Source organism: Varanus komodoensis, unplaced genomic scaffold (assembly GCF_004798865.1).
Source record: "Varanus komodoensis strain SLA01 unplaced genomic scaffold, ASM479886v1 scaffold29_3, whole genome shotgun sequence".
NCBI classification, from domain to species: domain Eukaryota; kingdom Metazoa; phylum Chordata; class Lepidosauria; order Squamata; family Varanidae; genus Varanus; species Varanus komodoensis.
Genome location: NW_025335760.1, coordinates 799,973 through 823,377, shown reverse-complemented (window position 1 = coordinate 823,377; position 23,405 = coordinate 799,973). Strand labels below are relative to the sequence as shown.

The following is a 23,405-nucleotide window of genomic DNA, read 5'->3' as shown; positions in this document are numbered from 1 at the left end:
CCCCCCCCCCCGCTCTGGGCTTCTGCCTTTGCCCTCGCGAGCCCCCGAGGGGCTGCGCTGCGCTGCCGCGGCTGGATTGGGCGCACGGGCTAGCTAGAGGTCCCCTCGCCTTAAGGCGGCCTGCGCCAAGGGCGTGTCCAGGCCCGGGCAGCGTGGTCCTGGGAGAGCCGGTGTGGCCTCCCGGGGGGGGGACTGCTGGGCTGGGGCTGGGGGAGCAGCTTCTGGACCCACTGGGCCCCTTTGGACGAGGCCCTGAATGGCAGCCCAGCCCACCTTGCAGGGCTGTTGCGAAGAGAGAACAGGCAGAAGGCCATGATCCGAGACAATGGGCAGGAGGTGCACCAGAGAGGCCTGGACCCTCCCGCCTGGCTCCTCCGAGGCCCCGGCTGGCCGCCTGAGGCCCGCTCTGCCTGCCTTCCCATTGACAGAGAGCTTACCTATTAATTCGGGGGGATGTGAGCCGCTGCCAGCGTTTTCTTTTCGATGCACTCATCCCAGGTCACAGTGCACTCAGTCCTTGCTGTGGTTAATCATTAAGGCGCTCCCTTTCTGTCGCACCCGCAGTCTCCCAAGCAAACCTCGCGGGGCTGTACCAGCGGTTCCAGGCCCTGGACAGGGATGAGAAGGGCTTTCTCAGGTGAGTGGCTGTCTCAGGTGAGCGGGAGGGAGCGGGGAGGGCAGTCTGCCAGCCCGAGACGGCGTCTTCCCCCTCGCGGCACTGGTGTCTCCCATTCCGCGCCTGAGCCACACTTCCAAGCGCCTTCGCACGAGTAGCCTTGCTGGGCCTGGAATCCGCCCTCTCGTGACGGTGCTTTCCCCCCTTCTTCCTTGGTGCGGATCTTGGCATTTGCCCCTGCTAAATGCCGTTCTGTGGTTTCCAGCCCAGCACTTCAGCCTGTCCAGCTCACCCTGGATCGTGTTCTTTCCTTCCAGGGGATCAGCCACCCCACCCAGCTTTGTGCCAAAGAGTGGGCTAGCCGTTTCGTGGAACATCTCACCGAAACGAGAGTAATGCCCATGACTTTTTCCTGCTATGACAAACCCACATACTCATTGAAGAGTGTGGATGTTTCTCTCCCCCCTGCATGCTCCTTTAGCCACTTTCGATACTCGCTATGAGCAGAAAAGTTGTACTTGTTTGTTTTCAAAAAGAATCCCAAACATGTCTTGCTCAAACGGCTGCAAATCGAGATTTCCTTAAAGCGACACTCGCGCGCTTTCTCTGCAGCAAAGAGGACCTCCAGGGGCTCGGGGAGCTTGCAGTAAACCCCATCGGAGACCGGATCATCGATGCTTTCTTCCCGGATGGGTTTGTACAGTTTCGTGCAGACACTTCGCCCCCACACAGGAGTTAAGCGCTGTGCTTGCTCTCCCCTGGTTCTGCTGCCACAGCGAAATCGGAGCTCAGTGGCTGAGAAGGGTTTGAAAGGCCAGTGGCCCACTAGAGAGAGGCTCTGAACAGCGCCTTGTTTAGAGGCAGCTGGGCTGTTTTTCTGAACTGGGAGGACAAAGAGAGGTTTCTTTCGCCGCCAACAGTCTGTGCGGAGAGCAAAGCTGCTCGGCTTTTCTGCGGTCTGCTTCCACCTGGAGGGTTCTGTCCCAGCTGGGTTCCGGCAATGGCTGCTCGGTGCCAGAAGAGCCCCAGACCTGACGCATGGCCCTTCCGCCCCGCCTGTCTCCACTTCGCCAGAACTGGGGAGACTCTTCTGGACAAGCGGAGAAGCAGGGAGCTGAGAACGGGCTGCAGCCCTTGGTGACGCATCCCGGGGCCACTGGCTCTGCCACCCTCCCCATTTGCATCTTCCACAAGTGCATTTTCGCAGCGTGTCAGATGCTGCCTTCGGTCGGTTCCGGCGACGGTGCTTCTCCCGTGGAAGTGGCCGCTGGGCTGGTGTGCAGGGGCTACTCTCCTCGCCTCCCGGATGCGAAGGCTCCTGAAGGGGTGGGGGAGCTCGGCCCACCTTGGGCCTTGCTGGAAAGGGGAGGGCAGGAGCGAGTGGCAGCTGCCCAGAGCCCCGGCAGGGAACACGGCACCCCGTTTCCGGCCTGCCCCCTGCACCGTCCCTGGGAAATGCTAACGAGGATTCTGTCCTTGATTCCCCACGGGCCTCCCTGGAAGGGTATGGTGCTGGGAAGCATCGTCTTCTTCCTCCCTAGGAGAGAGACCACCGACTTCCGAACGTTTGCCCGCGTGCTGGCCCACTTCCGGCCGGTGGAGGGTCCGGTCAGCTCAAACAGCATAAACAGCCGGCTTAGCAAGCTGAAGTGTGAGTCAAGAGCAGCAGGGTGGGGTGGGGGGAAAAGAGCACCGGGGTGGGAGGCGGCACCCCTTGTAGCCATAAGGGCTAGAAACTTGGCTTTGCTTTTAAATGAGAACTGAGTGCCAAGTGTCCCAGCTTTGCTGTATGAAGATGGAAACATCAGAGAGAGAGAGAGAGAGAGAGAGAGAGAGAGAGAGAGAGAGAGAGGAGAACATCCGTCTTCCTTGTTGCTTAAATGGCTGCACATGCAGATTTTTGTGTGGCTGTTGGGCCTGGGGCCACATGGAAAGCACAGCACGAGGGCAGAACTTGCTTAGCCAGCAGGCCAAAGCCATTCTGGGGAAGCTCCCAGGGCCCTTTCCTGGGGAGGGTGGGGATAATAGCCAATGGTGTGGGGTCAAAAATAGCAGAAACGCCCCCATGTCTCAGCTTCCAGCCAGTGATGAAGCCGCAGGAGAGGCGTTTTGGCTTTGCGGCAGAAGGAAAGCTTGGGTGGACCACCAGGAATGGAAAGGGCGTGAGGCCAGGTGTCGGGCGTGGGGCCTTCTGGGGATCGGGACCCAGGGGCTGAGGTTCTGCGCTCCCGCATGAGTACCGACACACCTCCGTGTCTTTCTGCTCAGTCGCTTTTCAGTTATACGATCAAGACAAGGACGGCAAGATTTCGCGAGGCGAGATGCTCCAGGTAACTCCTGTGCATGCAGCCCTTTGGAAAGACGGTGGGAGTGGAGAGAAGCCGAAATGAGCCGTGAAAACGAGCCCTGTGCCTGACCAGCGCATTTTGTTTTGTAAGAGCCGCTCTTGAGCTCCGGGCTATCTCCTCCTCTGCCAGGGAAATCCTTCCCTCTCAGCCTCCGATCGGAGCAGGAGAGCCTTCATTACTGGGGCAAAAGGAGAAACACTCTCCTTTCTCTAGTTTTGCCAGGCAAGAAAGCCTTGGTAGGGAAAGTAGGCCTCCGAGTTTGACCTCTGAGGTTCCGATTAGACCCAGGATGGGTGCCGTTGGAGGCCATGCAAGAGACCTGCCCAAGGAGGCAGGAAAAGTGTATGTTTTTCTGGTCTAGCATCAGAATCTAGCATGAGAGATGCCTTCACCAAGAGGAGAGCAATCAGAGGCTGGCATGATGCACCTGCCTGTCACCTCCCAGCCTGTCTGAATCGCCAGCCTCTCTGCTCCCTTGTTCCCCAACCAGCTGCTGAGGATGATGCTCGGGCTCCAGGTGACGGACGAGCAACTGGAATGCATCACGGACCGAACCATCCAGGAGGCCGACAGAGACGGAGACGGCGCCATCTCCTTCGAGGAGTTTGCGAAGGTCCGGCTGCTTGAGAACACTCCTGTGGCACTACGAGAAACGCAGGCTCATGGGGGTGGGGGGCATTTAATGCCAGGAGCCGAAACCACCGACCCACCGTCTGCGGTGGACGCCAGTCACTTAGCTCAGGGAAGTAACCTCTTCTTCTCAAGTTGCGTAGCGGCCCTGAAAAGTAGTTCTAGGACTTGAAACACCAAGGAACGTGCTTTTTAACACTCTCCTTCCCTGCTTTGTTTTGCAGTCTGTGGAAAAGTTGAACATTGAACAAAAGATGAGCCTCCGGATTCTCAAATGATCGGTTGAGGACCAGAGAATCCACCACCTCCGATCAGAGATGAACAAACCTGCGGGCTTTGCCAGCTGCAAAGTGAATGGCTCTGGGTAGATCTCACCGCTGTTCCCGAGACATCGAAGGGACCGGCTTCAAGAAGGCTTCTCTTTAGCCAGGATTTCTGCCTGATGAGGATCCTGCCTGGGTTTGCTGACCGGCTACTGTCTCCAGTTACCTCTGCCCTGTCCAGAGGCTGCTTCATGGCTGTATTTCAGCCAGAAATGGGCCTGTGATTTGATCATTTTTTTGCACAATGGCCAGCTTCCCATTTTGTGTACTAAAATGCTGAGCAAGCTAGAATTTTTTAACGGAGGCCAAGAGCACAAAGAGTCTCTCTTCCCCATTTTATATATGCAGAGGCAGGATATCAGAACTCCGGCCGTGAAGAGAGGACTTGGGTGTGAAAAGTCTTAGGAATACAGTGGGGGTACACCGCGGCTGCTTCTTTGGGGAAGCCCATGTCCCCCTGGAGGGAGGGAGGGAGGGAGGGAGGGCGCTGATGCGTTTGCGGGCCCCAGAGGCTAGCCGTCCTCGCTTCTCAACTGGCTTGCACCACTTGGCCTTTCAAAAGAGACGCGGGCAGCGAAATGCAATGGTGCCCCAACCCAGCGTCGAAGGAAAGGGCCTCGTCTAGGGCCGATTCATGGCAGTGCGCCTCCAAAGTGACATTAAAAAAGAACACAGGTTTGAATCGATGCTTCAGGACCTCGTGACTTGCTCTCCTCGATCATAGTTCCCCTCACTATAAATCCCTAGAACATAGCCACAAAGTTACCACTCATTTTAAATACTCCTCTGAGGCTTTCGCAGGGAAGAGCAACAAAAGCTCCCCTCTGCCTTATTTATCCTTCATCCCAGGCTTCTGCCCTTGCTGGCAGTTGGGACCCTGGGGGTGGGGGGGCTCTCTGGCAGCAAAGGACCTTTCGTGTATGCGCAGCCGATTCCTTTTGTGGGAGATGCTGCCCAGAGCGGCCCTCGGGCCTTCCGCGTTCGGCGCAGGGCCCGCCACAGGGCCACGGCTCCCCCCCACGCCTGGCGTTGATGGTTTCCCGCCTCGCCTCTCCCCCCCGCCACCCCCAGAGTGCCCATGCGCCACAACTCATTATGCAAGCCCCTCTTTCAGGATTCATGCCCAGGCCTTTGGATCGGGCTCAGTGAAGTGTTTTTAAGCGGGGAAAAGAAAATAACCGACGAGCCGCAGGGCTGCAGCGGCCGCTTTGCTTCCCGTGCTGAGAAAAGGGCAGTAACAGACAAGCCGTCCGATAAAGGTGTGTGTTTCTTTTGGTGAAGTCGCTGTGGAGCAAACCGTACAGGATGCCAGCACAGCGCAGCTCCCCCTGGTGGCCTGGTAGAGAAGGCAGCCCGGTCCTCCTCTCAAGTGCTTGCAAGATTGGGATCAAATCTGTAGATGCTCACGGGGGGAGGACCAGGGCAACAAACTGCTCCCCAGAGCTCCCCAGGCACAGGAGGCCGTGGTGGCGTCTGTGTGTTCCTGCTCCGAGTCCCGCAACATCTCCTGTCTTGACGCTTGCTTGTTTCTGCCTGGGCCTCGGATCCCGCCTTGCCTTGCCTTGCCTTGCCGGATCCTGACCCCGTCTTTGCCACAGGCCCCATTCCTTCACCCTCCGCGAGGCCAGGGGAGCCTGGGAGGCGGGGCAGACAGCAGACTGCACAAGCTCGGCTTTCAGCCCAAATCCTGCCAGGGTGCGGGCGCCTGGCTCTGAAGGAGCGGCACAGCAGATGCACGAGGAGCCAGCAAATCTGGGCACGCTTCCCTGCGTCAGGCAAGGGCCTGCTTCCTTGCGCGGCAAAGGTGCCAGAGTGTTGCTCCAGCCTTTCTGGAAAGCTGCAGGATGCATTTCTCCGGCAGCATCAGCAGCCGTTGGCCGAGAGTCCACCCTTGGTGCTCTGGGAGGGCTTCAGCCGCGGCAGCTGAATCCGGCTTGGGACAAAGGTGGAGAAAGCCCGCGTCGCCCCAAGTCACATCTCCGTGGCCAAACTGTCATGGACCTAAAGCCACGGAACTCCGCGTGCCCGTCACACACAGCCAGCGCCTTTTCCTGAGCCGGACCCCGGGTGCCTGGGCCAACGTCCCTGGTGCCGACCGGCCCAGCCGCTCCGCCAGCTTTCCAGCCAGGATGTCAGCCTGGCACCATCTGCGGGCGAAGCAGATTCAGGGCCCTGCGACCATCTGTGCCCAGCGCTTGCCGCACTCCCGGCGGAAAGAGTGGGAGGCAGCACGCAGAGGAGGTGGACCCGCTCCGGGCTCCGCTGGCAGAGTCGGCCGCCTGCCACTCCCTGGGCCCGTGCTGGGGACCAGGACTGTCGAAGAGCCCCCCCCGCCCCCAGGCCCGCCCTGGCTCCTGCGCTCCCGCCCTGCGCGGCTGCCGTCAAGCGCTTTCCCGATGCGCCAGCGTTTGCCTGCCGCGCGCCACCCCGCCCCTTCCGTGCGAGCTGCTGGCCTGGCCGCCCTCCCCGTTTCTTCTGCAGGGATCCCCCCCCCCCACCCAAGGGGGCCCAGCGGCCCCCCCCCCCCGCCAGCCTCTGCACCGTCGGATGACGTCACCCCAGCAGCTGGCCAATGGCAGAGCCGCCAGCCGGGAGCATCTCTGCTGCAAGGCAGGAGCGCTGCGAGGGCGCCGGGCCGCTGCTGCGCGGCGGGCGGGCGCCTTTGTTCCTTCCCCCCAGCGGGACCTGCCGCTCGGGGTCAGCCCGGCGCCGGCGGGCGGCTTCGCGACTGCGGCCCTCGATGCCGGCTGGGCAGGGTCGCGGCCCCTCCGCTGCGCTGCCTGCTCGGAGCTTCCGTCCACCCTTTCCTCGCTCCCCGGTGCGCCCCTCGGAGGGAAACCGGGCTTCCCACGGTCCCCGGGGACGGAGAGCCGCCCATCCGCTCGCCGCGCACGGCCAGGCACCCCAGAGCGGCTCGCACCTGCCCCGACCCGGAAAACCCCAGCGCAAGCCAGGTACAGCCGCTCGCTTTCCAGCATGATCCCCCTCCCCATCCTAAGCGGGAACAGGAACAAGGAGGGGAGGGCAAGCCGGGGAGGGGTCAAGAAGGGGAGGGGGGCTCCTTGGTTCCCAGAGAAGATAATGCGGAAGGGTCAGGGAGGGGACCAGGGAGCGGCGAGCACCCAGGACGGCCGGGAGCAAGTTCTGCTGAGCAAAGTTACTTTAAGCACGGTGGTCGCCTTGGCAACTAGGGATGGGACCGGCTTGAAGGGCTGGGCTGGGATCAGAGGCCGAGCATCTTTCCGCAGATCCGTCTTCGGCCATACCGCATGCGCACTGCTCCCATTTCCGAACATTTAACATTCCTCTGCCCAGTTCACCCCCCAAGTGGAAAGACCCTCGTGTGACCGACATGCCATTGCGGATGCGACCCCAGCCCCAGCATCCAAGACGGAGGGACGTTGCCTCTCCGCCCCGCTCACGGTGCGGTTAGTCTGCTCCGTGGACTGTGGATGAACGGAAAACACGCCGGGCTTAATTTCCCAAGCCAGTGTGGGAGGCCGGATTCTGGCACCGTCATCCCTGCACAGCATTTTAGCAAGCGGCCGCATGCCTGGCGTGACGGAAAGCATCGCTCCGAACACGTAAAGCGGCTGCCAGCCTGTAGCTACAAAAATACCAGAGTCCCACAAAAACACCACCGCATTGAGCAAGAGCGGTTGTTTCCCCTCTGCTTGGGCAGGGGCCGGGAGAGCAGTTAGCGTGTTGGACTGGGACTCAGGAGATCTGAGTTCGGCCCCCTCTTGAGCCCCTGAGCTCCCTGCAGGACAAATAGAATTATATTGAGAAATAACTAAATAAGGACCTCCACAGGAGGAGAGTTGTGAGCACCAAGCCACGATTTCCAGCATCCTCTGGGGGAAGCCACGATAGTGACACCCCCGCGAGACCAGTCCGCGGGAAATGAAAGGTTCGCTAGGGCAGGAAGCGTTGCAGGCCCAGGTCTCTGGCCTCCATCAAGGGGGCTGATGTCAGACGATGCAAAGAAAAGATGAAGAAGCTTCTGCACATGTGCAGAGCGCCTTTCCCTCATCACTGCCAAAGCCCTGCGCATCCAAAAGCAACTCGAGGGCATGAGCTCATGAGTGTAGCTGAGCACTAGAAAAAATATTCTCAGATTAGTTTGCCGGCCAGGCAACCCAGCCAGGAAGATCTATATGCTCACTGGATTTGCAGCAAGACCAACTCAAGGCCTGTGACAAACACCGGAAAAAATCAGAGCAGGAAAGTTGGCGAGCTGGTTTTAAGGATCTCCCACTCAGCCATTCCATCCTTCTGGAACTCCGGAAGGGCTGTTCCGGGGCTTCCCTCCCTTCCTGAATGCATCTCTCCGTTTGCAGAGGGCGGGTGCTACCCTCGTTCGTATTTCCCCGAAAGACAGACTGGCTCCGGGAACCTGCAACCCCCACCCACACCGCCACCTTCTGCCCCTGCAGGCTAGCTGCCCGCTAACATGTCCACCATCAGCCCTGAATAGTGAGTACCGAGGGGGAGGGCGCGCCCCCCTGGGAAGGGGGCACTGGGGAGTGCAAGCCCGTGCAAGTGGGCCTGAGGGGCCGGCTGCCCCCAGGTGGAGACCCCACACACGCCCAGGCGACCCGAGCCGTGGGCACTCGCCTTCCGTGCCTCCCCCAGAATGCTTGAGCCCACAGCCCTTCCAGGCAAGCTGCTCCGTCGCTCATCCAGGCGTGTTTCCCTTCCCTTCCCTTCCCTTCCCTTCCCTTCCCTTCCCTTCCCTTCCCTTCCCTTCCCTTCCTCCCCGACAGCGACTACCTGTTTAAGCTGCTGCTGATCGGCGATTCCGGGGTTGGGAAGTCGTGCCTCCTGCTCCGTTTTGCAGTAAGTGCGGCTGGAAGCCTCCGGGCGCATGTGCCCCTTCTCGGGGCGGCGGGGAAGCATGCAGGTCCCAGCCATGAGAGGACCACGTCAGATGCGTGCAGAGCAGGGGGGCTGCAAAGAGCTGTAGTAGCCCCCCTTCGAGGAAGGGCCTGTTTAGCAACAGGGCGTGTCGGGGAGACACCACGGAGGGGCACCCATGAAGCGGGAGGAAGGTGTTCCTCTCTCTCTCTCTCACCCTGCCTGGGTCAGGGTCAGGGTCAGGGTCAGAGTCAGGGTCAGGCAGACCAGCGGGAGAATTGCTCTGCATGGAGCAAAACTGAACTCACCACTGCAGGGCAGCCACCCCTGAGCGGCCTTCCGAGGGGCTGCAGAATCCTGGAATCGCAGAACGGCAGAGCTGGAAGGGACCAGGGGGCTCTGGGCCGCACGCCCAGTGACGCCACCCACCCCTTCTCCGAGGGCTGTCCAGCCAGCCAGTTCCCGGGTGGGCCGCTACGGGCCGGCATGGCTGTCCAAAGGGCAGCCTCCGGTGAGCAGCCCGACAAACCCTCCCATGCGTGTCTCTGCGGCGACTCGCAGCCCTGCCCTCTGGGACCACGCGTGGCTTAGCCGAGACTCGCAGGGCGCTCAGGGCAGCCCCAGGAAGAACGGGAAGCTGCAGGAAACAGCACGGGGTCTTGGGCTCGGCGACAAGAGGGCAGTGGGCATCTCGCGATTTTCACAGAGGGCCCCCGATCTCTCCCCACGGCATCCCCACACGGGCAGGGGTCCTCCGCTTGACGGCACACCCCTTGCTTCCCCTTCCCCTTCCCCAGGACGACACCTACACGGACAGCTACATCAGCACCATCGGAGTCGACTTCAAGATCCGAACCATCGAGCTGGAGGGCAGGACCATCAAGCTGCAGATTGTGAGTCATTCCGCGGAGCTGGAGACCGACAACTGCGCCTCCTGGAGGCTCTTCCTGCCCACGTCAGCGCACTAAGGATCCTTTAACAGTTTATTCCAAAATTGCAATGTTGCTGTTTTATTTATTCATACGTGTATTGATAAGCCACCTATAATGCCAAGGAAGTTTTGTGCCTTTTTCTTTCTTCTTTAATGATGCAGTTAGGGATTAATTTTTATTGTTTATTTATGGATGCTGCCCAATTGTGTGGCGGCACCCCTCTGCTTTGCGTTGCACGGTAAAAACTATAAAAAACAGACCAGCAATTGGAAATTCAGCTGAAGGCAGGGGGAAGCCGCTCCCTGTCCACCCATTCCGTGGCACCGGGTGGCTCTCCCCTGTTTTGATGCGTTTGATGCAGGGGAAGGGTAGCACTGCCTAGGAAGATCGGCCGGATCCTTCCCAGCAGGAGGCATTTCCCCTTCACGCGGGCGTCTCCTGCTGAAGTGCCCGGAGGCTGAGCTGCGAGCCCGATTCTGCCCCCAGGGGCCGTGCTGAGCCTCACAGCGCTTTTCTTGGCCCCACAGTGGGACACGGCCGGGCAGGAGCGCTTCCGAACCATCACGTCCAGCTACTACCGAGGTGCGCACGGCATCATCGTCGTGTATGATGTCACGGACCAGGTGAGGCGAGCAGAAGCCGCGTGGAGAAAAGGAACCCCCCACCGCCCCCCAGGGCGCCGAGCAGGGGTGCCAGTGAAGGACGCCCGCCGGGAGGTGGCCGCGAGACGCCCGGGGGGCCTCAAAGGGGCTTCCGCAGACCCTGAAGGCGCGCCCCCGGAGCGGGCCCCTCGCCTCCGCGCGCTGAGCCTCCTACAGGCATCAGTGGCCCCGGCAGGAAGCTCGAGGCTGCAGCCCAGGGGCCGGCCCGACGGGGAGGGCAAAGCAGCCTTGCAAATACGCCCAGGGAATTGGGGGGCTGATAGAAATTCTTAGATGAAGGCTCCTGTCCCGTATTTCCCAGGAAACCTCTGCACAGGAGAGCAAAGGGGGGAAAGCAGCAGCTTTGCGGGGGGGGGGGTCTCTGTCTCCTCATTCCTCGTTCTTGCTTTTGCAGGAGACCGATAGATGGAGGGGGAGGTGGTGGCCGGGGAGACACATGTAGTTAGGGGAAAGGGAGCGTCTGCAAGGGTGGGGGCATGACAGCTTGGCCCCCGCCCCATCTGTCTGGTGCCCCTCTGCCCCTCCCCCCGCTCCCCCTTGTCCATTCCAGGACTCCTTCAACAACCTGCATCTCTGGCTGGAGGAGATAAATCGCTACGCCAGCGAGAACGTGAACAAGCTCATCGTGGGCAACAAGAGCGACCTGGCCAGCAAGAAGGCGGTGGATTACGCCACGGCCAAGGTGGGGACGGGCGGCCCCCAGCGGGCCACTGGGGCCCCTCCCGCGGCCCCGGAGCATCACCAGCATCCCACCCCGGAGGGCAGGAGGGCATGGGGCCCCATGGGGCACTTCGGGGCAGGGCAGGGGCAGCGGGGCATGGCCAGGACACACGGCCCCAGGGCAGAGCCGGGCTTTCCCCTCCCTGTCCCCAAAGCCTTTCTCCGGGGCTGCTCTTCTGCCCCGGAGACGCGGCCAGCCCAGCTCCCCCCGTACTGGCGGGAAAGCCGGGGAGCAGCGTCCAAGTGCGAATCGGAACGACTTCCAAACGTCCTCCGGCGCCAGCCCTCCAGAAGCAGCAAGGACCCTGCAGAAACCTCCATTCTCACATGCTCCCCCGCTTCCCCGACTCGTGGCCGCGCGACTGTGCAATGCAGGGCTGTCCCTCCCTCGGCCTTAAAAAAGCAACGGCTGCTGCACGCCTTGTCGTTCACTGCGGCTTCACCGTCCTCTCTCGGGGTGCAGGAATACGCAGACTCCCTCGGGGTGCCCTTCCTGGAGACCAGCGCCAAGACCGCCACCAACGTGGAGCAGGCCTTCCTCACCATGGCGGCGGAGATCAAGAACCGTGTGAGCAGCGGCCCGACCCAGAACGACAGCCACAAGTCCAGCCTGCACATCCAGAGCGGCCCCCTGAGGCAAGAAGGATCTGGCCAGGGGGAAGACGGCGGCGGGGGCTGCTGCTAAGAGACCCGCGGCGTGGCGTGGAGGTTCGGGGCGTGCGCCGGGGCCGTCGGGGACCGGACGGACCGTCTCCCCTCGCGGCATCCCCGCGTTTTGCGGGAGACCTGGCATGCGCGGAGAACTTCTGCCGGGGATCCACCCTGGCCAGCCTGTGCTTGCTTCTCGCCGTTTTCCTGGCCCAGGAGTGCAGTGCCCGTTCTGATCCGGCCGGCATCCTTCGGACGAGCTCCATCAACCCCGCTTCCAGCCCGGTTCCCTGTCGCCCGGTTCTTCTGGGCCTGCCCTTCACCCACCCACTGCAGGCTCTGAAACAGACATGTCCACCACCGGGTGCATGCGCTCCAGGTCTCGTGTCGCGGACTAATCCTCCCCAGCTCCTTGCCAACTATGTCCAGCCCTCTTCCCACTGCGGAAGGCTCTTTGACCGATCCAGAGGATACGGCTTTCCCCTCTTCTCTCCACCCCCAAACCTTTTGCTGCTCTCTGGCTCTGCGGCACTCCAGTCTGTCACTGGCCTTGTGCCGCAAGAGGCAGCGGCCAACGGATCTGTTGCGCCTCGGCGAAGCGAGGGGTCCGAGGCAGCCCCACCGTCCTCCCCTTCTGCTCGCCTCTCCGGCCGACCACCGCCAAAGAGCTCCAGACCTCAGAGGGGAGGGAAGCAGCTGCTACGCCCCCTTAAACCCTCGGTGCAGGCAAGGGCTTTTAGCGGGGCAATGCAGAATTGGATGGCGGCGTGCAAATCTCGTTTGCACGCGTAGCACATGCCAGTGTAACACACCGGCACATGCAAGCACCTTTCGTCACGTAGACATGAACCGCGACAGCCAGCCGCCTACACAGAGGAGCAAAAAAGCTCAGAACTGGTAACTTGACGTTGCTAATGCAGCGGAATGTTGCCCTTGGAGGACCCCAAGAGTCACAGGGACGCTCCCAAAACTGTATTTGGAGCGAGGGATGCACGGCCTGTGAGAGGGAAACTGACAGCAACCGCAGTTGGGGCCGCAGGGGCGCAAATCTTGCTCCGTCAGCACCTGCTAAGGCCTAAAAAGCTGGTGCCTTCGACCCCTGAAGCGGCACTGTGTCAGTCAGTGAGTTTATGTTGTGCATTAGACCCGAACACACAAATATACAAAAATGCCAATACATATGGTGCATTTGTTAAGTAGGACACCCATAACTAAAAATGGTACTGAATTATAATACGCAACTGTGCGCAGGTGTCATCGGGGGACAGTTCTGCAATGCACCAGCCCCCCCTCCGCTTATTTCCTCTTTTGCAGGTGGTGTTTATGTGCCCACAGTGCAAAACCTGGAAGTAGGCTCTGCCCAGAACAGAGACTAAAAACTGGGTTTCCTGGAATGGGTTGGGAAATAAAATGGGCTCTCGGGCCCACAAGCAAGAGGGCTGGAGCGATGGGCAACGAGGCCCTGCTGCCGAGAGCCTTTCTTCCACTTGAGAGGCACAGAAGAGCTTTCTGAGAGAATCTGGGAGCTCTTCAGTTATTATTTTACCTGTATTCCCCACTTTCCTGCCTCTTGCAAGGAAGCCAAGGGGCTTACAAGGTTCGCCTCCTCTCCATTTTATCCTCACAACAGCCCGGTGAGGTAGGTTAGACTGAGAAGCAGTGACTGGCCGTAAGTCACCCAGGGCTCCATGGCTGAGCGGGGACTCGAACCCGGATCGCCCAAGCCCCAGTCCAGCACTCAGCCCTCTACGCCACGCGGGCCCTGTGAGAGGGGAGAGCGCGCTCCGTGGGGCTGAAGGCCAGTCCCCAGGCCACGGCTGACTTTTGCCCTGCAAGATGTAAGGAGACAGAGACATTCGATCCGGAGGGAATCGGGGCCTCGGGAAGCAGCTCTTAATGCCCACAGGTGCTTCCCTGAGCTTTGTGTGTGATTATCATTCCAGTGGCAAATCCAAACTCTTTCTGAAACTCAGAAGCATCGTGCCAGGGTGTTGTCTTCACAGCGCAACCGACTGCTTGCAAGAGGCCTTTTTCTCTGGGGCCGGACAGAGCACAGAGACAAAACTCCTGTGGGGAATTTCCCGGCCTCACCTGGCTTCACCTGTGCAGAAGGTGGGCCTCCGCTTTTGAAACCCTGGCGAACCGTCCGCGGAGAGCCGCGAGGCAGGGGAAGGGACGGGGGACGCCTCAGCCAGCGGGGGAGAAGCAGCCCCTTTTCACATCACCCAACAACCCAAACATAATTCCACTTTTGCATGACTAGAATTTTGAACGGCACTTCTGTTTTCGAACGGCACTTTGGATTTTCCAGAACTACGCATTTTGGGACTGACTGTATGTTCTAAAAGGCCGTGCAGCCGAGGGTCCCGTCCCCGGGCTCCTCCGCCACTCTGATCCCCCCGCCCCCCGTCACGCGTCTTCAATAAACCACCATCTCCTCCTCCCACCTTGGTCTGGGTGCTTCCTGAACCCAAAGCGAAAGGCAAGCGCAAGCAGCTGAGCGGGGCGGACGGTCCGACAACCGACAACTCCTCACGCAAAAAGCACAGGCCAGTTCTAAGGTCAATGTTTCTTTAATAGCAAAGATTGTTCTAGAAGGCCAGCAGCCAAACAAACGTTTTCAAGCAAAACCAGCACGGTGAACTCTTAAGTCCCCTCCAAAAACACACCACACGGAGAAGAGCTGGGTGCTCCTAGTACACCCTGTGCGAGGACCCAGTGCTGCACCAGCCTAGTGCAAACCACAACAGGTGCGCGCACGACCATCCACTGCCTTCCAACCACAGAAATAAACCTGTGAGCCTTGGGCTTGAGCTCTTCCTCCTCTTCCAGGGCAGCTGCCGGAGAGCAAAAGTTATTCCCATTTGGGATTCGGCTCAGCACTGCATCAGAACCCCAAACTGCAGGTCCTCCTCACTGTACTTTCTTGAAACAAGCGACATTCACAACCCATGGATTGAAGTGGGCTTGTTCCAACAAACCGTAGTTAAAATGGCCCACAGTTTAGCGCTCACGGAAGCAACAACACACTTCACTGAAAATGGGCTCTAACCTCACGGCTCACAATGCTCACAATCTTGTTTCCATAACAATGAACCAGCTTATTTTTACACCTGAAGGCGGCCACACAGCAGGCACGCAGGGGAAGGAAGCTGCGCCAGCCGCATGCAAAAGTACATTCGAACATTCAAAACATCAGGCCTGAACCGCGCCCCCTTCCTTCCCATTGCTGCATAGGAAAGATCCCCCGTAGGAATACCACCCCAGAATGCACTGCTCTTGCTGCAATGCATTCTGGGCCCTCTCTGCTTGGTTCAAGGGGTCGTCTTGCCCACGTCCGCCCCTCAGCTGACACGGAGGCCTTCAGCAGGCAGGCAGGCAGGCAGGCAGCCCCGACCAAGATGCGGCCAGGTTAGCTGGCGAAGATGTCCACCAGGTGCTTTCTGGGCCATCGGCCCAAGTCCCGCTTGCTCAGCTGGGAGTAGAGCTGGCGCTTGGCGCTCTGATAGGGCTCGGCGTGGACCTAGCGGTGGGAGGGAGAGGGAGCCGGTCAAGGGGGCGGCTGCCCCACACAGCCACGCCGCGGGCGCTGCCACCCGGCCCGTGGCGGAGGCCGAGGAAGGGCAGCGAGGCCAATCGGGGGGGGGGTCACCTTGGCCTCGTGGTACGTGGGCAGCGCCAGCAGGTCCGTCCTCATCTCCCGGGCCACCTTCCGGAAGCATTGCAGCATCGCGGCCTTGCAGAGCCGGCTAGGGCAGAACTGGCTGCCCGACTGGCAGATGCTGGAAGGGGTAGGAAGCAGGCCGTGAGCCACACCACAAGCAGGGGGCCTGTCAAGCGAGGCACCGCAGCGCGATTCGGCCGCCGTACCGGGAAGGGCCGCAAGCTGAAAAATCGGCGGAAGCTGCCCAGTTCTTGCCCGGGCACCCTCACTCTGCGGGCCAGCCGCCCCGGCCCCCCCTCTCTGCTGGGCTGCACCCCACCATCCACCCTCCCCAGCCAGAAGGCTTGCTGGGCGGACCGGGAGCCGCGATCCAGCCCGGCGAGGGGGCAAGCGGCTGCCGAAGGCGAGCGCACACTTTACACCCAGCGGCTGAAAACGCAACCGAAGGACAAGGTTGCTTTGCTTCCCCTTACCTGTAGCACAGGAGGGAAACAGTCCTTAAAAGGGAAGTACAGCGTACAGAAGTTGGTCCCGCCGGCATTTTGAAAGCTTAGAGAAGTGGAAGGTGCTGGTGGGGAAAAGCCCCCGGGGGGGAGGCTGCGTGCTTGCGGGAGGGCTGCCCTCCCCAGGCCCCTGCCGCCAAGCCGACAGGCCCAACACAGAATGTGGCCCCAGGCTATTAAACGCGCCCCGCTTGTGGGGTACCCTCAGCAGGAAGCCAAATGCCCGCACCTCTCCTGCCTTCTCAGGGGCTGCCGCCCCCCCCCACCGCAAGGACCGTGTGGGTCTTTTCTTAGCAGAAACCGCACCCAAGGCCCGGTCTGCAAAACCGGTTTGGCTCTGACGGGCGCTGTGGGATTTGCTAGCAGGGGCGGCGAAGCCCAGACTCACTCCCGCACGGCCTTCCCGACCGAGGCCTCCACGAGCTCCAGCGTCTCGTCTCCGCCGCACCAGTTAATGCTCCAGGAGCGCCACTCCGGCGGCACGGCCAGGGGGGCCACACGCGGCCCCTCGAAGAGGTACACCGGCTGCTGGCCGTAGGGCTCCGGCAGCCCCTCCGGGGGGCCCCACGGCGCTCGCTCGTTGATGACCCAGGGCAGGCTGGCGCGGTCGTGGCGGGGATCCGCTGGAGGCACCAGGCAAGGGGGGGGGGGGAGAGGGGGCACGTGTGAGCAGGCAGCACAGGCCCGGCCCCTCGGCCAGGGCTCCCAGCCTGCCTGGGAGGAAGGTGCCGGGGCGCCCGGCTCAGCTCCATTGCTGGGGGAGGCTCTGCTCTCGCTGGAGGGCGGCCTTCCTGGGGACCCTCCCCTCCCCTCCCCTCCCCACCGGACCCCTGCGCGCTTCCTCAGAGCCCGGCACAGCAGCCGAACTCAGCACAGCACCCCCGGGCTCTCGGCCCCCATCAAGGACCCTCGGGGCTGGGCCAGGCCAGCCCCCTCCCCACACAGGCCTGGCGGTGCCCGTCTCTGTGTGGCCTGGAGACACTGGGGGGGAGAGCGGGCCCCGGGGGACGGCCGGGGCGACGCACCCAGGACGATGCTGGTGACGCGCACGGGGTGCATGAAGTGGCTGAGCAGGGCGCCCTGGACCCCCAGGACGCTCCAGCGGGTGAGCTTGTCGCTGCCGGAGGCACAGGAGACGCGGGCGGCGAGGACGCTGGGCCGGCAGAGCGCGGCAGGCCTGAGCTCGCCGTTCACGTGGACGTGGAGCCCGGCGGAGGGGCCCGGCTGCGGCAACACGCTCCTGCGGGCGAGAGGGCCGGGGGGGGGGTTCAGCCCGGGCGGAGGACGGCGGGCCGGAGCGTGGTGCGACCGGGCTTGCCCGGGGAGGAGGCTCGGTGGCCAGGCCGCGGCTGCCCTCGCCCCAGGGGGCGCTCACCTGGCCTTCTCCGCAGCTCCGCTGGGGGTTTGGCTCAGGTAGAGATGCAGGTAGTGCCGCGGCTTCAGCACGAGGCGAGTGCCATCGTCCGCCGGGCAGAAGATGCACTTCTCGAGGGCGACGGGATCCCGGCTGCAGTGCAGCAGCAGCTGCTTGTACAAGTACCTGCGGGGGGGGGGGGGGTGCAGCTCGGCGTGTGGCCGGCACAGGACTCTGGGCGGGCGCCCCCCAGGCTGCCCTGCGGGGGGCCGGAAAGCCCCACGGAGCCGTCTAAGCCAAGAGGATGCCGGGACCGCCAGCAGGCATGACCAAAAGCCATGGGCGGCAGCGGCGACACCGGAGGCCGCAACACAGCTCCCCCAGGTGGCCTGGGGAGCACACCGAAGGAACGCCTCTGTGCGCACGCAGAGCGACTCCCTCTTGCCCCTCGGTAAGCCCAACAGATCTCCCGCCTCTGCAGTCTGGAGCAAGACGCGCGCAGAGTTCCCAGGCGAGCCGGACCCCGGCCCACTCGCCCCTTCCGGCTCTGCCTCCCCCAAGGCAGCGAGCCCGGCGGGCGCCTCCAAAGGGCCGGGAGCCTACCTCAGCAGCGCCCTGCGGGCCACCACCAGCCCATGCATGTCGTGGACTCTCCGGCCGCGGAACTCGGCCCAGCCCTCGTAGCAGGCCTCGCCCGTGCCCAGCGCCACCAGCTCGTAGGTCTCCTGGCCGGTGCTCGGGCCGGCCGCTAGCTCTGCGGGGACAGGAGAGGTGCCGCTGGACCGCGCGGGCCGGAGTGCGGCAGGCGAAGCGCCCAGGTGGCGGGGGGCAGGTCGGGCGGCCCCCGCGCAGCACCCAGCGCCGGCATAACCACGCCACTCCACGCCACGCCACGCCACTCAACTCCTCCTCGTTTGCCCACCATCTTAAATGTCAGGAATTTAAAGCTGGTCTTAACTATTCACAGTCGCACTTTGAGTCTGCTCCTGTTGTGATTTTGTTTTCATTTGTGAAATGTTATTGTGGGTTTTATGCACATTTTGGTTATTGCTAATTGTTGGACGGTTTGCTTTGATTTTTGTCATGCTTTTGTGTATAGGGCGGGGTATAAATATTTTAAATAAACAAACAAACCCCAAGCCACAAGGGTCACTGCAGGAGTTCGTGCAGGAGTTCGACTGGCTGCATTTCCCGGTCGACTCTACCCTGCATTTCCTTGCTCAGATTGAGGGTCCTCACAGCCTCCCGGATGCCTCCGTCCCCAACCTCCCTTTCCGAGGTCGCCCCGGCACGGAGCAGCTCCTCCGTTGCTGCTCCCAGTGGCACGCAGCCGCTGAACTGGGAGGGGCAGGATCGAACTGGGAGCAAACCGGGAGGACTGCTCTCCTCCAGGATGGGTCAAGCGGCAAACTGCCTCCTCCTCCAGGAATTTTTCTCATTGCCCCGGGACGATTTCCAAGCGGCCCCCTGGGCAAAGCTGCAAGAGGGAGACGGCGAGCGCTCACCCCTCTCCAGGATGAAGGCGGCCACGCTGCCCAGGCAGCCCCGGCAGCCCAGCTCTTCCGCAAAGAGCACGTCACACATGCCACTGATGATGGCGGCGCAGCGCTGCTGGTGCGTGAGCTCGTGCCCTGCGGAGAAGAGAGGAAGGGCCCCTGCGAGAGCTGCCCAGCCAGTCCCCCAGGCCCACCTCTTGCCCCTCGGAGGGGCAGAAGGGCAGATCAGAGTGCAGGGCAGCTCTCCAGCACGGCTACTGGTCAGCCCCGTGTGGCTGACTGGGCAACGCCGCTGGTTCAGGTCTCTTCCCTGTCCATAGGATCTGTTGGTGACATGCAGGTACATGAGGGGGCATCACACGGAGGTGGGGAGAGGCCTGTTCTACCCTGCAGAGGAAGGCAGGATGCACCCCAATGGAGCAAAGCTCAGGGAGCCAAGGTTCAGTTTGGATGCCAGGAAGCACTTCCTGACAGGACCCCGAGGGCATGGAAATGGCTTCCACGAGGGATCGTTGGGGCCCCATCGGTGAGGTGTTCAAAGATAGGCTGGACGTGCACATGGTGGGCGTGTCGTGAGCGGAGCCGGCTGGTGCCGGAGGTCAGACTGGATGGCCCGGGAGGCCCCTTCTGACTCGCTCTGTTTCTGTGTTTCTATGTCACTTAGCGGCTATGCAGGCGATTCCATAAAAGCTGGAAATGGACCTCCATGGAGTACTTTTTTTAAAAATAAAGGCAAGCTCTTTAGTCCTTATGGGTGCAGCGGTGAAAACACAGGGGCGACAGCTGGTGAAAAACCCAGAAAAAGGAGGAGGGTTCCACGTGATTCCCAGGGTCAGAGACGTGTCCCTTCTCTGCCCCCTCCTGCCCCCTCCTCTCTCCTACATGACCACTTTGCCAAAAAACCTCATCTTGGAAGCGGGACAATTGAGACTCAGGTGCGCAGTGCAGCTTCTCTTGGCGCATTTGGAGAGGTGCACAATGCACAGGAACAGGGGAAGCCCCTTTACCAGGCCCAGATGAGTCCGTGGTTCTGCACATGGACAGACACGGAGCTCCCAGGGACACGGGAAGCCGCCACCACCCTCCCAGTGTGGGACGCAGCGCCAAGAGCGGGGCATGCACAGGTGCGCCGTCCCGACCCGCTTGCAAGTAGGGAGGCCTTCACGAAAAGACAGACCCCAGAGAAAGACCCCGTGCATGCACGGCCCCGAGGGAAAGAACACGTGGTTTCCCAGGTCTCGCTTCTTACTGGCAGACAGAGGTTTCGCAGAAGGAATCGCGAGAGTCGGCACACCTGGAAGAGGCAAAGGGAAATCCCGGCTCGTTGATGTAAGGAGAGAGGCACAGAGGCCCGGCTGCCCTGCCCTAATCTGTCAGCAATGTGCCAGCCCAGCCAGGGCCGCCTGCTCACTGGGCCTACCCACCAAGCTCACGTCTGGGTGAGAAAGTACTGTTCGTCTCCTCCAGGCCGCACTCAACTCCAGAATCTCCCTTCAGCGCCGGGTCCTGGCCTAGGAAAACAGAGAGTGCCACAAGTACCTCTGATCATGTGCCAAGTGCCTTCTGTTTAGCGTTGCAACCTCAGAGGAGACACCCACGTTCCTGACATTGGTAGCGTGACCTCAGGCCTGAAGGAGTGACCAAAAGACCACCCACCCCTTCCAAGATCTGTCCAAGTTGGTAAGCGACACAACGCGTTATTCCAGAAATCAGAGTGCCGGGAGTCTCTTCCCAGGTCTGTGGAATGGGAAACAAACAGGGCTGCAAGGGCCGAGGGGAGTTTCGCAGGGTTCGCAAGACTCACGTTTCTCTTGGAACGCCTCCTCTTGCTGGTCACAAGCATCGTCTGTCCAGTTCTGGCAAGGAGCTCCTTGAAGACAGACACGTTCATTGCAGCGCAAGAATTATGCTGCGGTAAATCTGGCAGTTGTTTAGGCATCTTTGCCATTTCAGGGGCCAAGAAAGCCGTGCCAGCATCACCGATTTCAAAGAAGCAGATCATCCTTTGGCTGCGATTTTCTTGTGAAATGCAACTTGAGAACTTTGCCCATTGAAATATGTCATAAAAATTCAGGCGCATCCTGCTTCAGACGCATCCAGTGATTATTTATTCATTATTGATTAGATTTATACCCTGCCTTTTTTCTTACAAAGAACTCAAAGTGGCTTACATCATTCTCCGGCACTCAACCTTTTCACCTGAACAACAACCCTGTAAGGTAGGCTGGGCTGAGAGTCTGTGACATTAGCACACATAACAAGTCCCTTGCGCAGCCCGATCCAACTCCTGACCACTGACCCTTTTCTCGTGCATCCTTGGAGGTGCAGGCGGCAGAGAGCGACGGCTCGTCCTTCCAAGGAGGGGGAGGCAGGCTTCCTGGACTCGATGCTGCTTTTGCCGTCCGGCAATTCATTCTCGCTGCGTCTTCTCCACCCAACATCTTTCAGGAAAGGAGGAAGACGGACCACGGTTCAACTGCCCCAAAGGAGAATCAGCCGTCAAATGATGCCTGTTAATTACGAATCCCAAATCACGAGAAGTACCAGCTCCCCTGCACTGTCTCACGAGGCAGACCTTTCCAAGGGTCGCTCACCATTTCTGCCCATTCTAAACACACTCCAACCATGAAAATCCTGCCAGGACACCTCGTTTTCCTAACCCTAACCCTACCCTGGCACACAGCCCTCACCCTAACATAGGGGTAAAGTTCCATTGAAAAGAGGGTGATTTTGAAAAGTCCTTCCTTGAGTAGATTTTCTGCGCAGCTCATCATTTCTGCCCATTCTAAACACATTCCAACCATCAGATTCGTGCCAGGACACCTCGTTTTCCTAACCCTAACCCTACCCTGGTGCACACCCCTAACCCTAATATAGGGCTGAAATACCATTGAAAAGAGGGTGATTTTGAAAAAGCCCTCCTTGAGTAGCTTTTTCTGCACAGCTCATCATTTCTGCCCATTCTAAACGCATTCCAGCCATCAAAATCCTGCCAGGACACCTCGTTTTCCTAACCCTAACCCTACCCTGGTACACACCTCTAACCCTAATATAGGGCTGAAATACCATTGGAAATAGGGTGATTTTGAAAAACCCTCATTGAGTAGCTTTTTCTGCGCAGCTCATCATTTCTGCCCATTCTAAACACATTCCAGCCATTTAAAACCTGCCAGGACACCTCGTTTTCCTAATCCTAACCCTACATTGGCGCACACCCCTAACCCTAATGTAGGGGTAAACTTCCATTGCAAAGAGGGCAATTTTGAAAAGACCTTCCTTGAGTAGCTTTTTCTGCGCAGCTCATCATTTCTGCCCATTCTAAACGCATTCCAACCATCAGATTCGTGCCAGGACACCTCGTTTTCCTAACCATAACCCTACCCTGGCGCACACCCCTAACCCTAATATAGGGGTAAAGTTCCATTGAAAAGTGAGCGATTTTGAAAATGCCTTCCTTGAGTATCTTTTTCAGCAAAGCTCATCATTTCTGCCCATTCTAAAAACATTCCAACCATCAGAATCGTGCCAGGACACCTCGTTTTCCTAACCCTAACCCTACCCTGGTGCACACCCCTAACCCTAATATAGGTCTGAAATACCATTGGAAATACGGTGATTTTGAAAAAGCCCTCCTTGAGTAGCTTTTTCTGCGCAGCTCATCATTTCTTCCCATTCTAAACGCATTCCAACCATCAGAATCGTGCCAGGGCACCTCGTTTTCCTAACCCTAACCCTACCCTGGCGCACACCCCTAACCCTAATATAGGGGTAAAGTTCCATTGAAAAGAGAGTGATTTTGAAAAAGCCCTCTTTGAGTAGCTTTTTCTGCGCAGCTCATCATTTCTGCCCATTCTAAACAAATTCCAACCATCAGAATCGTGCCAGGACACCTCGTTTTCCTAACCCTAACCCTACCCTGGTGCACACCCCTAACCCTAATATAGGGGTAAAGTTCCATTGAAAAGTGGGCGATTTTGAAAATGCCTTCCTTGAGTATCTTTTTCTGCAAAGCTCATCATTTCTGCCCATTCCAAACACCTTCCAACCATCAGAATCGTGCCAGGACACCTCGTTTTCCTAAACCTAACCCTACCCTGGTGCACACCCCTAACCCTAATGTAGTTCTGAAATACCATTGGAAATAGGGTGATTTTGAAAAAGCCCTCTTTGAGTAGCTTTTTCTGCGCAGCTCATCATTTCTGCCCATTCTAAACAAATTCCAACCATCAGAATCGTGCCAGGACACCTCGTTTTCCTAACCCTAACCCTACCCTAGTGCACACCCCTAACCCTAATATAGGGGTAAAGTTCCATTGAAAAGTGGGCGATTTTGAAAATGCCTTCCTTGAGTATCTTTTTCTGCAAAGCTCATCATTTCTGCCCATTCCAAACACCTTCCAACCATCAGAATCGTGCCAGGGCACCTCGTTTTCCTAAACCTAACCCTACCCTGGTGCACACCCCTAACCCTAATGTAGTTCTGAAATACCATTGGAAATAGGGTGATTTTGAAAAAGCCCTCCTTGAGTAGCTTTTTCTGCGCAGCTCATCATTTCTGCCCATGCTGAACACATTCCAACCAGCAGAATCGTGCCAGCACACCTCATTTTCCTAACCCTAACCCTACCCTGGTGCACACCCCTAACCCTAAT

At 59.6% G+C, this 23,405-nt stretch overlaps 3 protein-coding genes across 4 annotated transcripts in view; 2 read left to right on the top strand and 1 right to left on the bottom strand.

The window, feature by feature from the left end:
- Nucleotides 1–4,599, top strand: part of LOC123026146 (calcineurin B homologous protein 2-like) — a 12,226-nt gene extending 7,627 nt beyond the window's left edge. Inside the window, exons 2-8 of the mRNA XM_044435441.1 lie at nt 565–637; nt 934–1,008; nt 1,229–1,309; nt 2,158–2,267; nt 2,885–2,946; nt 3,455–3,577; nt 3,819–4,599. Coding sequence (XP_044291376.1) covers nt 565–637; nt 934–1,008; nt 1,229–1,309; nt 2,158–2,267; nt 2,885–2,946; nt 3,455–3,577; nt 3,819–3,872 — 578 coding nt within the window. The 3' untranslated portion in view covers nt 3,873–4,599. The remainder of the gene's footprint in view (nt 1–564; nt 638–933; nt 1,009–1,228; nt 1,310–2,157; nt 2,268–2,884; nt 2,947–3,454; nt 3,578–3,818) is intronic.
- A 3,771-nt stretch (nt 4,600–8,370) lies between these two features.
- LOC123026175 (ras-related protein ORAB-1-like) lies at nt 8,371–11,773 on the top strand. 2 transcript variants are annotated; one of them, XM_044435483.1, is made up of 6 exons: nt 8,371–8,393; nt 8,684–8,756; nt 9,572–9,667; nt 10,234–10,329; nt 10,919–11,050; nt 11,552–11,773. In XM_044435483.1, the coding sequence occupies exons 1-6, from the start codon at nt 8,371–8,373 to the stop codon at nt 11,771–11,773; spliced, it is 642 nt and encodes a 213-aa protein (XP_044291418.1). The 2 variants fall into 2 exon arrangements, with proteins under 2 accessions (XP_044291418.1, XP_044291419.1); XM_044435484.1 differs by lacking the exons at nt 10,234–10,329; nt 10,919–11,050.
- A 3,375-nt stretch (nt 11,774–15,148) lies between these two features.
- ADAD2 (adenosine deaminase domain containing 2) lies at nt 15,149–21,167 on the bottom strand. The gene is made up of 11 exons (XM_044435440.1): nt 21,053–21,167; nt 20,558–20,623; nt 20,178–20,264; nt 20,003–20,047; nt 18,763–18,888; nt 17,861–18,011; nt 17,279–17,443; nt 16,929–17,143; nt 16,292–16,526; nt 15,389–15,518; nt 15,149–15,259 (listed from the first exon to the last, which is right to left on the bottom strand). The coding sequence occupies exons 1-11, from the start codon at nt 21,165–21,167 to the stop codon at nt 15,149–15,151; spliced, it is 1,446 nt and encodes a 481-aa protein (XP_044291375.1).
- Between the last annotated feature and the right edge of the window lie 2,238 nt (nt 21,168–23,405).